The 14951-nt window shown below is 33.7% G+C and overlaps 1 protein-coding gene across 1 annotated transcript in view; it reads left to right on the forward strand.

Moving 5' to 3' along the window:
- The first annotated feature begins 1001 nt into the window (after positions 1-1001).
- The window catches only part of LOC111052809 (glycerol-3-phosphate acyltransferase 1, mitochondrial), a 29617-nt gene continuing 15667 nt past the window's right edge, over positions 1002-14951 (forward strand). The window contains exons 1-10 of the mRNA XM_039438101.1: positions 1002-1162; positions 1529-1667; positions 2328-2497; positions 4695-4928; positions 5915-6102; positions 7243-7478; positions 8587-8823; positions 12254-12401; positions 13727-13920; positions 14788-14901. Of these exons, the coding sequence (XP_039294035.1) occupies positions 1002-1162; positions 1529-1667; positions 2328-2497; positions 4695-4928; positions 5915-6102; positions 7243-7478; positions 8587-8823; positions 12254-12401; positions 13727-13920; positions 14788-14901 (1821 nt within the window). The remainder of the gene's footprint in view (positions 1163-1528; positions 1668-2327; positions 2498-4694; positions 4929-5914; positions 6103-7242; positions 7479-8586; positions 8824-12253; positions 12402-13726; positions 13921-14787; positions 14902-14951) is intronic.

The raw sequence follows: 14951 nt of genomic DNA on the forward strand, positions 1-14951 counted from the left end.
AATTGAATGTTTCTTGTGTTTTAAGTTTCACTTCACTCTCACTTCCTTGTATTGATGAACAACAATGAACTAGAGCAAATAGTTGCAATTCTGCCATGACAATCTCATGTAGTTTCCATTAAATGCTGAAGATCTAGGTTCTGATTCCATGCCTTAAGATGCCTAAATTCCACATCTTCAACCTCAATGTCCAATCCTACCAAGAAGGACTTGTTAAACTAGAGATTGATCTGTGCTTATGCAAACTTATAGGATTTAGAGTTTCCATTTTTATCGATAATTTTATATTTTTGGATGTGATTTGTATAAATTTCACTCCAATTGTAATACTATCCATTATGTCCAAGCCAGATGACAAATGTCAGACTTCGGTAGTCAAAATCTTCAGAAAAAAATTGTACTGCGATCAAGTAAATTTTATTCCATTATCGTCAATCCCCACAAATGTTAGACTTTTGTAGTCAAAATCCTCATGGATAAAATTGTCTCACCGTCCAAACATACACCGTCCTGTATCAAATCCCCCAGTATTTTCAAAAATATTCGAGTATGTAGTATTGAGGCGATTGAGAAAGTACATATTCAATTGCTGAATTTATGGCTCATTGTGAGCAAGTAAGATTGATTAGATAAATTCTGAAACTAAGACTGAAATTGTTTAGAATGATTGACGAATCTACATAACCATTTTAAAGGCGGTCAATAGATGATTTAATAATAATAAAACTCATTGTCCACGCACAAGTATCCGTCGTATGTTAGTATTATTCGCAACGAACAATGTAAATTGGCGTGTTCTACCTTCACTAACGACGTGCGCATTTCAAGTGCCACCAACATTTCGTAGTAAACGAACGTAGTCTGTACAAGGTCGTCTCGTCTAGCTTTGTTTTCGGCGCTTTAAATCTTCAGTTTGTTAGCAATGGCAAGGCAAGCGCGTTGATCAGCTGGTTTCCGTTTTTTCGGAGAGGCTATTACGATGTGCAGAGCAGTGCCAAGAAATGGTGGGGATGCGTCAGGAGTGTATTAGCAATTGTGGTGACCCATGGATTCTCGTAGATCCAGTCGTACCCTGTACTGTCGCTCCTGGTGTGACGATGGCCCAATTTGCGCATACAAATACAGCAATCTACCCGTCAATAACTATGGAATCGCTATTAAGGTAGGCTGCAAATCGCGTGATGCGAATAGCTGTCTCTTTTCTAGAATCATTGAACGAAGTTCCGAAATGTACTATACTACTAAATTCGACTTTGCACTCTATTCGTGTGTGTTCTATTTCGTACCGGGTCTATTTCGGTTACATGGAGTCTAAATTAGAAGTTTTTACTGCGTCCCTCCTGTCTTGAACCATGTGCTTCTCTTTCTAATTTATTCCACAATTTGACCTTGAAATTCATTTGAATTGTAGATATAGAATGATTGTTGACTTTCAACTGATGTAGTTTAAAACCATGTGCGTCGATCCAGTTCATCGTTAATTTATTATTTAGAATGCGTGTTATTTGTTGATTTCGGTCACTTCCAGAAAATCTTGCAGTGTGATAAATGTCCTGAGAGGTGAATCTCTCGACAGCTGCCCCAGAGGAGTTCTATCCAAAGTATTCCCACAACTGACTCAGGCATTCACTTTTAAAAAGTTCCCATTCCCATATATTTATGACACAGTGAGTATTTCAGTTTGAAATTTCAACTTATTGGATAACTTCTATTCCAGAATGATGTAGTATGCTGAAATGTAGAAGATAATTTTTAACTAATCTAGTAATTGACAATGTTCCATAAAGGCTATTATGTTGTTCGTTATGAAAGATCGGCATTTGTGACAAAGTTTGAAGCTTTTTCAAAGTATATCATAAAAGAAGAAACTTGACAGTCAAGAACAAAAAAAATAAGAATCGTCAACAAAGAATGAAAACAAATTAACGTGAAATCTATTAAGGATAACATGCAAGAGACCACTATTTTCATCGTAATTTATAATTTATTGCCAATGAGTCATGTGAAAGCTTCTTTAGTAACGTAATATCTATAACTTAATAACGTAATGAAAATTCTCCAATAACATATATTACAATGTAGTTGTTTTGTGACTGATGCGGTGAGATTTCTCAATAAATCAAATAAAGAGTAATGTCTCAAAAGTGGTTGTCTTACTTGTCTAACAGTGGTTGGCATTATTTTATTAGTCTTATTAATAATGATGTTTCTCTCTTCATATCCAATTTTATCACCATAAGCGTTAGTGAAGAATTTAGTAGGTACTAAAATATAAAACTAATATTTAAGAAACTATAATATATAGTATTTCCTCCTTTTGTCGCCAGGTATTGAAAGATGAGCGCTTAGTAGAGGTTGTGAAAACATCAGCTGAACAGCTTGTAGAAGATGGAGATGCTACTCCAGAACAAAAGACTAAATTCTATAAGCGCCAACAAGAAAGAGCGGTTCGCTTACTATCGAATCTTCGATCAACATTCTCAGATATCATTCTCAGGTATTTTTAAATAGTTATTTGTGCAACTAGTGCGCAAAGTGACAGTTTGCTGCACCGAAAGAAACGTTTACGCACGAGCCGTAGGCGAGGGCGGAATGGTTTCTTGAGTGCAGCAGAGGAACTTTGCGCACGTATTTCACATTAAATTTTTCCTACAGTTACCATTGAATATGAGAAGTGGTTGATTATGGGTAAAATGATGGCTGAAATCCATCAAATTTTTGTCTGTATAATTTTGTTATTAATAACAACTATAATTTATTTTAAACTTGATAATCCAATTTAAAATTAATAATCGATCATTTATTCAAATTAAAAATTAAATTAGTCCAATTAATTTGAAAATTTGAATAATTTTGAGTAAATCTTAATTTCTAAATAATTTTTCAACCAATCAATTTATGAATAAAAAATTATTTGAAATAATGAATAATTAATAATATTCAAAATGTATAATTTAATAAGTTCTCATTTTTATTTTTTGAAAATCAGAAAAAATATAGGTAGAACAAATTTGCATTCAAAATACACGCCAACAATGTCAACAGCTGATTGGGATGGCTGCAAGATAATATGCAAAGTATTAAGAGTACCGTACGCAAAGTAATACTTTGCGCACTAGAGCGGAAAAGTGATTCTTTGCGTTCTGTAATCAGTGCAGGAATGGTCAATTTTCAAGATAACTGTAGGAAAAAATAATTAAACGAGCGTTAGTGAGTTCTCACTTTTGACTTACTGAAGGCCAAAGTCGTTGTCCGTCTGTTTGTATGTTCTACAATAACTCTAGAAAGAATTGATCAATCAGCATCAAATTTTGAACACGCATTATTCGAACCTTTTTTCAGGTCAGTTCGTTAGACAACAAAATTGACTCACTCCTTTGTCCTTTTTCAGGAAAAATGTATAAAAAACACATTGAAAGTACATTAGAAAAAAAATGTTGTGATTTATCATTTAGTCAGCTGAAGAATTCATTGCATGCAATTACAGCAGTTTTTCCATTCATTCATGCCATCAGCTGAGGCTATTTGGAAGCTATCACACGCGCTGACACATGACTTAAGCTGATTAATATACAACATATTATTTAAAAACTTTCACATCAATATACTGATACGGGTTAAGATTGTGCGGTTTTCGTCATTCATTTTCTCTTGGAAATCTGTATTGAAATCATATATCATGAATATGGATTCATATGAGGGACAAAGATGTTGAAGCGACAGAGTAATTTTTCATTTCAAGTAGGAACCCCAATGAAACCTACTGTCAATATTATTCTTGTAGAATAAATATTTAGCTGTCTTCATAATGTTCACGAACTCTGTATAATTGAAAGTTGCGGGTTTCAAAGATTATAATACAACAGCTCTTGAGCGAGTACTCCAACCCAGGGGGTCACTAGTTATTCCCTTGTCATCCATTCTTGTTTATATTAGTTAGTGATTCATTAATATAAAACATTGACAATTTCGTAAAATCATTTGAATTTCATGTAGGATTAACCAAAAAAGGTTGTTAATAAGTATTATTATTTTTAATGAAAAAACAAAGATGTTGTTAACCACTACAATTTTTTTTGAAAATTTTTGATTTTGCTTGACCAATTAACTCTCTTATAATATAAAAATCATATAATAATGATCGAGAGGGAACAACAGGGATAGCTCAAAACTGTTCTCCTTCCAAATTTTGATAAATAGTTGAGTGTTCCAGAAAATAGGTTCCACTTTGAAGAACTCAAGTCCAATTTTCAGTTCAAAAATTAATATTAAACTAGTAATTTTGAATTGAGTAGAATTAGACACTGAATTAGAATGAAATATTACACAAATATGACAGAATTGATAGAAACTATTGAAAACATTTATTTTTTAATATAATGAGGTCAATTTATAATTATCCATTGGTGAAGGTTCGACTTGGTCTATTTGATATTATATACTGTAGAAATACTCACTCCTTAGAGCTAAACGTTTATATCTGACATATTATTGTGTGAACGATGTTTTGCTCCTGGTCAATGGCTAATGTTACAAATTTACTGCCAACTGAATATGCTGAACTACCTTACTCTTGATTGTTAAGACAAATATTTTCTTTATTTTCAAAAAAATCATACAATACCTTACCTTTCCTTTGGGATGCTTGTTTAAAGCCTTTCTCCAGCAATTCAAATGTTCGAATTTTGTTTCAGGTTAGCATCATGGGTGATGACGAAAGTGTTTTCGAAAACTTTTTCGGGCGTTGTCGTTCATCCAGCGCATTTGGAGATGCTGAAGAAGGCAAGTGGCTCAGGCCTGCCGCTGATATTTGTGCCTCTGCATCGCAGCCACCTTGATTACATCGTCATCACCTACATCCTCTGCAACAACAACATTCGATCTCCGTTGGTCGCAGCTGGCGAAAACCTCAGGATACCTGTCTTCGGGTTTGTATTTTCAATCTTGAGCTTACGAAAACTTGAATTTAGAAAATTTTCAAAATTATAACAGTTAACTGTTACTCACTTGTTCAATGTACTTGTAAAATAACACACTTTTTCATGTATTTTACACGACATTCAGTCAATTATTATTATAAATATAATAAATAACAAAATAATTGTCTCTGTATGTCGTGTGAAATACACAAAAAAGTGTGTTAATACATCGCAGCACGGAATGGATCGAGAAACCACCATATTCAAAAGAACATTTGAAAATTTGATATCACATTAATAATTCTTGAAGATGTATCAAAACTTGAGAAGAACTTCGGTCCAGTCCAGTCACGCATCATGGAGATATTTAAAATTTCTATCTAATTAATATTATTTCAACTGTATATTTCTAAAAAGTTGTTCAATATGTCTTCCGTTCAAATTAAAATTTATTGAATACCATTTTATTGTACCTAATCCACGTGTAATTGAACGACATATGGTTCAGATGCGCATCTTTGAATAATGTTCATTTTGGATTTGATGTAACCCAACACAACACTATCCATAGGATTTAAGTCAGGTACTCGTTGGGCTGATTCCACTTGTCATATTCAAGTATTGGTGTGGGTGTTATCGAGTGGATTTGATGCTGGCTATATAATTAAGAGACCCGGGTTCGAATCCTGGCCCGGGCAAGATATCTTTCTCGGGCCACTCCTGTGTTTCGGATGGCCACGTTAAAGCTGTCGGTCCCGGCTGCCTAAAAAAGTGCGTTAGGTCATGTCAGAGGCCCTCAAATTGATGAGGTGTGACCTGAAAACTCTGATATCAGACCAGAGTCAGCCTGGTTACTCGATATTATTATAATTACTTGTCATATTTCAATAATATTGTGTTTCGGCTTGAACGGTAGACACCTTCATCAAATATTCTAAAATGTATTGTTTTCACAATCATCAATCATAATGGCAACATTTTGAATAATATTTCAGGTGGCTTTTGCGTGGACTTGGTGCCTTTTTCATCAAGCGAAGAATCGACCCAGTCCAAGGCCGCAAAGACATTCTCTACAGAGCCGTTCTGCACACTTACATGACCGAAAGTCTGCGAGCAGGACATAACTTTGAATTCTTCATCGAAGGAGGACGCACAAGATCCGGAAAACCATGCATGCCCAAAGGTATGCACATTATAGAACATAGTTTAAATTACATATCACTACTTGTACTGATTACTGCCCATATCATATTTCTGGACTTGCCACAATTAATACAATTGTATTTGGTTTCATTTTGGTGTATTGTAATTAAATTTTTATTAAACTGCAATACTACTGTAAGAAACTGTAGATACAACACTTAGGCCCGCCGCAAAGTAGACCCACGCTAATCCTCGAAAAGCAACCAACCCCGTGGTATGTTTTGTAAACGATTGCTAGGCTCCTCCAGACATCTGTGTAATGATAATAATACATGCAATGAATAATCCACTTGTCAGCTGATTGATTATGAATAACTCTATAGCAATGGTTTACAAGACATCCCACGGCGTGGGTTGCTTTTCGTGGATTAGCGTGGGTCTACTTTGCGGCGGGCTTTAAGCTTTACTCCTCGTATTGTGAAACGCTTCACCTTATTATAGTTTAGAACACAAATGGAAATGGATTCAAATTCAGTTAAATTATTCTTAACTATACCTTCATTTGGATAAATAATGAAATCAGAAATATTGATACATTATTACATTGTTATATATTGCAATTATGCAATCATATATAGTCCTGGATATGTTTTATAATGTACTACTTCAAACTAGAGAGTATCAATGCGAGTTCAAAGTGGTGCGTGCTCATATATTTCAATGAAACTAGCGTGATAAAAAAGAAAACTAACAAAATAAAAATAGAAACAATACAAAAAAAACATGTACAAATGCGTATGATACAAACATCAAATATTTATAAATGTAATAGCCTACAACAAACCGAAACTTACCGTATTGTAAAAACTTATTCAAATCAGACTATTTTAGAGCCTTGAATTCCCATATTATAGTCCACAATCGTATAACACTCACACATAAACTTGGAAGAAAAGCTGTCGCACATTATAAGTAATTTTCAACATGTTTCTCAAAATCTGAATATGCTGAGATATTTTCTATCTATATTATCAATTCTGAGTATGTTGAGATATTCACAAACTCAAGCCTTCTTAGACCGGAAATCCGTGCATTGACTACCTTTTTTATAATGGCTCATTCTAATACGCTTTTGATTAATGATTTCTAATAACTCTATATTGATGTTTTGTTTTTTTAGGAGGACTACTCAGTGTTTTCGTTGACGCCTATTTGGATGGCACAATAGAAGATGCCCTGTTGATCCCAGTTAGCATAAATTACGATAAACTAGTCGACGGAAACTTCGTCAGAGAACAGCTAGGAACTCCAAAGCAAATGGAAACGTTCGGAAATGCCATCTCAGCTATATGGCGAGCTCTAACATCACACTATGGAATAATGAGAGTAGATTTCAATCAACCATTTTCATTGAGAGTGAGTGGTCAATTCAATAAATTTCATCAGATTCATCTATAGATCTCAGTTCGAGAAAGTATTCAGTTTTGAATTATATTACAGTGGTTCTTGACTTTTTTCAAGTTCTCAGTGATTCAGTAAGTGTAATATTAGTTTCTACTTCAGTGCTTTATCCTTCTATATTAAAAAAATCTAGTTTCTTCCTTTTCTTTAATTGGAATCAAATTTTAATTGAGAATGTTACTTCTTTTGGAAATTTACTTTTTATGAAATGTGGGAGTAGAACATTTTTTTTGGTAGCCCTGTGGCTCTCGCCAAGTCATATCTATATTATAATAAAAAATAGGTGAAATGCAGTGAACTCGTAAGACAGTTACCAATTTATGATCTGAAAGTTAGATTGGATTTTTACTTGTGCAAGTTACGTCAACATACACCTCTGATTTAAGTCAAAGAGAGCATACTTGTCTACACCTTCTGGCACCTATTCCAGCATCCGTTCAATGCAGCAAGGTCAACACACCTTTAGCATATTTACTTTCAAAACTGGACTATTTTATTCATTTATTTATTCATTAACAGAGCCACAAAATAATTATGAAATTCAATCATAGTTTTAATAAGTTTTGAATATAAGGTTGATGCCCAGAAGACCTTCAGGCTTGTGCGTGGGTAATGAGACAGATGATGATGATGATGAGAGATGAGTGGACCACTGGGAAGTGGTTGTAATCATGAAACATATTTAGAAGAGTCGGCTTTTTAAGTGATCACCCTTACAACGGGAGTAGCAGGCGCATGCATCTCAATTTATCTACAGAGCCAATCGCTTCCCAATTGAAGAAACTGTTACAAAGATTATTATCATTATATTGAAAATGGACTCTACAGCATTCCATTAAAGTGCATTTTGAATACAGCATTAGAAACACCACATAATTATTTCAATTAGGAAAAATAATGCTTTTTATAATATTTTTTCTGTAAATCTAGAAACGAAATTTTTCTGTTGGGTAATAATCAAGGCTATCTGGGAGGTTTTAAAATCGTACTATATATTATGATAATCGATCTGAATGTCTTTTCGTAATTATTTCAATGAAACGTTATGATTTTCTGATTCTAGGAACTAGTGAAATCCTTCCAAACTCGTCTCTCTGCTGAATTCAGCAAACAAAACGGTAATCAGAAGAAAGTGTTGCATTCAGTGCCGTCCAGTGCTTCGCTGTATGGCACTGATGTCGTAGCTGAAGAGCAGAGACAACTAGTCGATTGTATCGCTAGACACATCGTTTACGGTAAGTTGTTCACAATTCTTCTTGAGTGCGCCTGGCTGCAATGTTGCAAACTTTGTATTTTTATAAGATAAGATAAGATAAGATAAGATAAGATATTTTTTATTGCCAATAAACATATACAGTGCAGTAATAGGCAAAAGTCACAATACAAACAGTACAATAAAAATAACATAATCATATCACTGGCGGAAATCACAATACAAACAAAAGATTACCAAGTGACAATACAACCAAAAACTAAATCAACCGAATACAATCAAACAATAAAACAAAACACAAAACTAACAAAACACTCAACACTGTACCACAAGTGTAACATTATCACAATATGCTTATTTTATGAAAAATTCTTATACAACTCTACTCTGCTAGACATTAATAACAATATCACCTTCAAGAAACTCTTGCACTGTATAGAAGGACTTAGATGTAACCCACTTGCTAACGACCATCCTGAAACGACCAACTGGAAGCGCTCTAATTTCTAGCGGCAGCCTGTTGAATAGTTTTATTTGCTGGAAATAATGGCTTTTGTATGTTTTCCTCAGTCGAACGTGAGGCACTGTTAAATTCTCCCTATTCCTAGTATTGAAATTGTGGTTATTTGACTGGGTATCAAAACTGGAAATTTTTTGTCTCACCTGTAACAGATTTTGATAAATGAAAAGTGCCGGTAGGGTCATAATATTCAGCTGTCTAAAAGCTTCTCTGCATGAATCCCTAACACCAAGGTTGCTTATGATTCTTATCGCTTTTTTCTGCCACAAAAATGCCCTGATGCTATGGGTTGAGTTTCCCCAAAGGTAAACACCATATGATAGAATAGAATGGAACAATCCAAAATAAGTGGTTTTTAAAACTTGATGGCTAACGCAGAATTTTAATTTACGGAGCAAAAATGTAACTCTAGCCAGTCTCTTACATAGTTCAGTGATATGCACATGCCAATCAAGCTTTGAATCCAAGTTCAAACCCAATAGCTTAACAGAGGTGACACCAACATCTGCTAATACATTATTATTGAGTGAGAAGAATATTTCTTCTGTCTTGCTCTCATTAATGCACAAGTCGTTTGAGGTGAACCATTGCTTTGCATCAACGTAGGATTGGTTCAGCATATTCCGTACAACCCTCCTACTTACATTAGAATTAATCAGAGTGGTATCGTCAGCATGATGTCACTTGTTTTAAATGTTAACAAACTCAGTTCACGTTTGAATTTGTATTTCATATGATATAATTCATCCAGTTCCGTGATAATCCTTCTATCTGATGAAAATTAATTTTTTACAATCAAAAATGTTATAATTTCTCCAGCATTATTTAGTTCATTTGTCTATTTTTAATCACCTATTAAATTAGGTTTTTTGAAGGTGAGAATATTGATACTAATGGGCACACATAATAATAGCACGACTGCAAAACAAAATATTGAAACCAAAGACCTTAAAGCTGCGATTAGACCAAAGTTATTAACAAAAATGTTAATAACTCAATCCTTATAGATTATATTAGATTGAACATAACTTATCATACACATGATGAAGATGTGTTTGTCAACTTCCGTTCAATCTAATAGAATCTATAAGGATTAAGTTATTAACATTTTGTTAATAACTTTGGTCTAATCGCAGCTTAAAGGTCTTTGGTTTCAATATTTTGTTTTGCGGTCATGGTATTATTATGCGTGCCCATTAGTATCAATATTCTCACATTCGAAACTAATTTAATAGGTGATTAAAAATAAACAAATGAACTAAATAAAGCTGGAGAAATTATAATATTTTTGATTGTAAAAAATTAATTTTCATCAGACAGAAAGATAACTTATCATACACATGATGAAGATGTGTGTTTGTCAACTTCCGTTCAATCTAATAGAATCTATAAGGATTAAGTTATTAACATTTTGTTAATAACTTTGGTGTAAACCCAGATTAAAGATGCATACCTTTTTAAGGTATTTGATTGAAACTATAGACCTTAAACAAATACAGTAATAGACTGGCTTCTCCACACATCTGTGTAATCACTTGTCAGCTGATTTATGATGAATAATTCTATAGTCTGATTTTTTCTCTAATATTGGCGTATGAAGGAGGCTCCTTTTTCCTTTCATATTATCCTTCAGATACAAAATTTCCAAAAACCTTGTATATACGTCGACGCGCAATTTAAAAAGGAACATACCTGTCAAATTTAATGAAAATTTATTACCGCGTTTCGCCGTAAATGCGCAACTTATAAACATTTAAACATTAAGAGAAATGCCAAACCGTCGACTTGAATCTTAGACCTCACTTCGCTCGGTCAATTATAAAATAAGCAGAAATGGGGGTTTATGATGGGTATTTTGGGGTTTTTATTATATCCATTCATTTCTCTCATCAATAAATCGCTGTATTCCTTTTCATCAATACGAAACTTATTATTTAAATCTACCAAAGATGTGCTGGTGAAATTAAAATAATTTTGAAAATGCAGCTCAATATTGGAAGATTTCAGTTTTTATAATATTCGAAAATTCAACTGAAAATCGGCTGAAAGATTTCTCTTCTTCTTATTCTTCTCAGCCTTTTCCAACTCAGGTGGGGTCGACGTTTCGGGTCAGTCGCTTCCAGAAATCTCTGTCGTGAGCTTCGTTTGGTGTTAATCCATTCTCTGCAAGATCTTGAGCGTTACAATTTTCCCATTTCTTCCTAGGTCTTCCCCTCTTCTTAGGGCCTTTGATATCTAAGTGGTCGTCGACATTTTTTCCCACATAATCTTCCACCCTTCTCTCCACATGTTCGTACCACTGCAGTCTTTTTTCTTGTATTTTCTTTGATATTTCTGTAACCTTCATTATGTTTCTTATCATTTCATTTCGGATTCTATCCCTTCTAGTTACGCCGCATCTCCAACTCAGCATTTCCATTCTGTGTTCATGGGCCTTTTTAACTGTCCAGGTCTCCGCTCCGTATGTCAACGCGGGCCGCACGACTGGATGATTTATAGTCCATAAGTTTCTAATTTTTCATCAGATTCTTTCAGTGGAATACTAACAAGAAATATGATATTGCCTACCCAAAATCAATTATCCTATTATAAATCAATCAATCTATACACTGGAAGAGTGGGACCTCGATATAGTACATTCCCCGTTATAGTAGTTTTTCTGCAACCCTTGAAACGTCCATATATAGCTTTCAACCTTGATATAGTACACCCCGATTTAGTAAATATCTGGTAATAGTATTTTTTGAGCGGTTCCTTGAGATGTACTATATAAAGGTTCTACTGTACCGTATTTTCAATTCCAAGAAATTGCAAAAAGTCATTTTTATAAAACAATTCTAAATTTCTTGTCGAACTTGATATATACTCTACTTGCAACATTTTCATCAACTTTTTATCCTTCATTAAACGGGTACAACAATTGAAACAGTCTCAACTATCTTATTGTTAATTTCGTGTGAAAACTTATTTTATTGAATTGAACTTTCTTATTTCTAGATTGATATACTTGGACCTGGGCTTGTCAAACGTGAAAGAGATGGTGGCAAAATCTCAGTCTATCCAGTAACAATGCTTCCTAATGTTATTGAACTATCCTATTACAGTAACTCAGTGCTTCCACACTTTTCATTGGATTCAATTGTTGGTAAGTGCTTTCTATCTATCCTGCATTGTGAATTAATTACTAGAAACTTGTCTTGAATACTTTATATGTGGTTAATTGTAGAAGATAATATAATAGTTCAACGATGCACAATAATGATTTTTTTAGTCTGTTAGCAAATTCACCAATATTGTTGATATAGTTATTGTTTATCAATCTGACTGATGTACTAAAGATACAAAATATATTGATTATAAAACATTGTCTGGAAAATGTGTGTAATTGACATTCATAAATGGATTATCGCTTTTCGTTGACAAAAGAAAGAAAAAGCTGGAATGTTTAGTCGATTTTGGTCGTCCGTTTTACCTATTGTCTTTCTATTACATTGTTCTTACTTTCTACTTGTACTCCAAACACACACATACACTGATTCAGTTGTAATGCAATAGAGTGAGTAGGAATGCAATATCACCAAAAATCTACAATCTGTAAATGGGCTGTGTGCAAGAGGGTGTACGCGTCTGTATCTAGATCAACTATAATGTAATTAAACAGTAATCCTCACCTAGTTGCTGCTCGATAGTATACCTGCCGCAAATGGTAAGCTGAGGAATTAGGAGTAGTGCCCTATAAGGAGAGAGTGACTGCCTGGCTGAGCTGAACGACAGGGCGGCCGCTAAATCGTCCTATATGAAACATGTATACATGCCTCGGGTTGTTGAGCTCATCTCGTTCAAGTCTATCCTGCCAGTACTGAACCTGTCGCCAAATTTATGAGGAACTCACTGATCATCTAACACAGGATTAGGTTTTCCAAATGACTAAATTAATTCAAATCTAATATGTGGACGTGAAAAAACCCAATCTGAATTTTAGGTCCTGGTTTTCTGTTATTACTTAGTCTATTATTTATATTTTTCACTATAATTATCATTATTACTATTTTTTTTGTTAATGCTTTATCTTTTAATTTTTTCTCATTCATTGGCTGAATTAAAAAATGTATATATTATTTATTATATTTGTTCTGGGAGTAATGAAGTTAGATTATTACTTATGTTATGTAATATATCATTTCATGAAATAAATTTCTTGTAAGTCTGCTAGATTTAAGTGCTGTTTCCCCGCGCACGGATCCATAGTCCAAGCAGGGAAATATTTTCCATTGATTGTATTTTGTTTGTTTTGTAAAGTATTTTTACTTTGGAAATTAATGATTGAATTGATTTCCTAACTACGTCAACGAATTACACCATGAACTTCATGTTCAACAACTTTTCTTTTCAATTTTGGATTTATGTAAATGTAAGCAATGCTTTCTTTTCAATATTCTCAATTATAGTTTGATAATTGCGTTGTTTCAGCTACAACAATCAAATCGTTTGTTGCAAAGGGCCAAAGAAGTATTCCACAGGATTCGCTACTAGAAAATTCTCTTCTTCTATGTAATATTCTACAATACGAGTTCATATTCACTAAAACTTGCCAGAATCTGGAAAATGCACTCCTCGATACAATAAATCATTTTCAAGAGAAAGAGATTCTAATTGTAGAACAGGTGAGTGCCAATTTCAGGGAAATGCTTACTTTTATTAAATACTAGCAGGTAGCCCGTGCTCCACAAGGGGCTAATTGAAAACTTGACAAACTGAACACTTAACCTACTGAAATCTTGAAGAATTTAAAATATACCTAAAACAATCCTTGGTAAATTAAGAATCTCCGTGCAAATTTTCAAGTTAATCAGTTGAGTAATTCAGATGTGATGATGCATCATTCGTGAATTTCCTATCCCGTACGTGTATAAGCCAATTCTTCCCTCTTATAGATTAGGTTATTCCATATCATATATAAACATGGCTAGCATGGATATGAATTGGTGGTTTGAAGCCTTGTCTCAATTTTTTATCATCATTTCCAAATTTATTAGTATTTTATTGCATGCAAAGTATCATTTTCATGTGGTAAATTATACAATGTATTCTTAAACTTTGAAGTGATTGCAAAGAACTGTGGACTATGGACGTCTTCACTCTATTTTGTTTAGAATGTCAACCAAAACAATAGTTCTGTATTTTATTGTTTAATGCAGCAAATAAGAAAGTCTTACTTTAACTGTTCACAACCGCTGCAATTCAGTCCATTCAGACATAATGCAACAATCATGCCAGCCTTTTAGCTGGCCATTAGTGTGAAAATTGTTCCTGTTGACTTCAATCTGCAATTCCAGATGTAGATTAATAGAGACTAAAAATATTTTTAATTGGTTATTTGGTTAGGATTCTCTTAAAAAAAGTTGAGTCTTCTCATTGGTGATTCAAAACTCTTTCGAAATAATTATTTTCTTTTCAATAATCGTGATAGATGATTCGTTCTTTATCACCCAAAAATTTTCAATGATCCAATAATCTGTATTTTTTTTAAGGAAAATCTAACTGAAGATCAAACGTGGAGTAAGCGAATAGCTGCTCGTTTTGAGTATGATGACGACGACACAGATGAAGGTGAAAGGCCCCAATTTAGGCAACCTCCCTATCAGGTTGGTCATCTATTTATATTTTACCATTCACATGCATTCCAACTACCAAA

This window comes from Nilaparvata lugens, chromosome 1, assembly GCF_014356525.2.
Source record: "Nilaparvata lugens isolate BPH chromosome 1, ASM1435652v1, whole genome shotgun sequence".
NCBI lineage: Eukaryota > Metazoa > Arthropoda > Insecta > Hemiptera > Delphacidae > Nilaparvata > Nilaparvata lugens.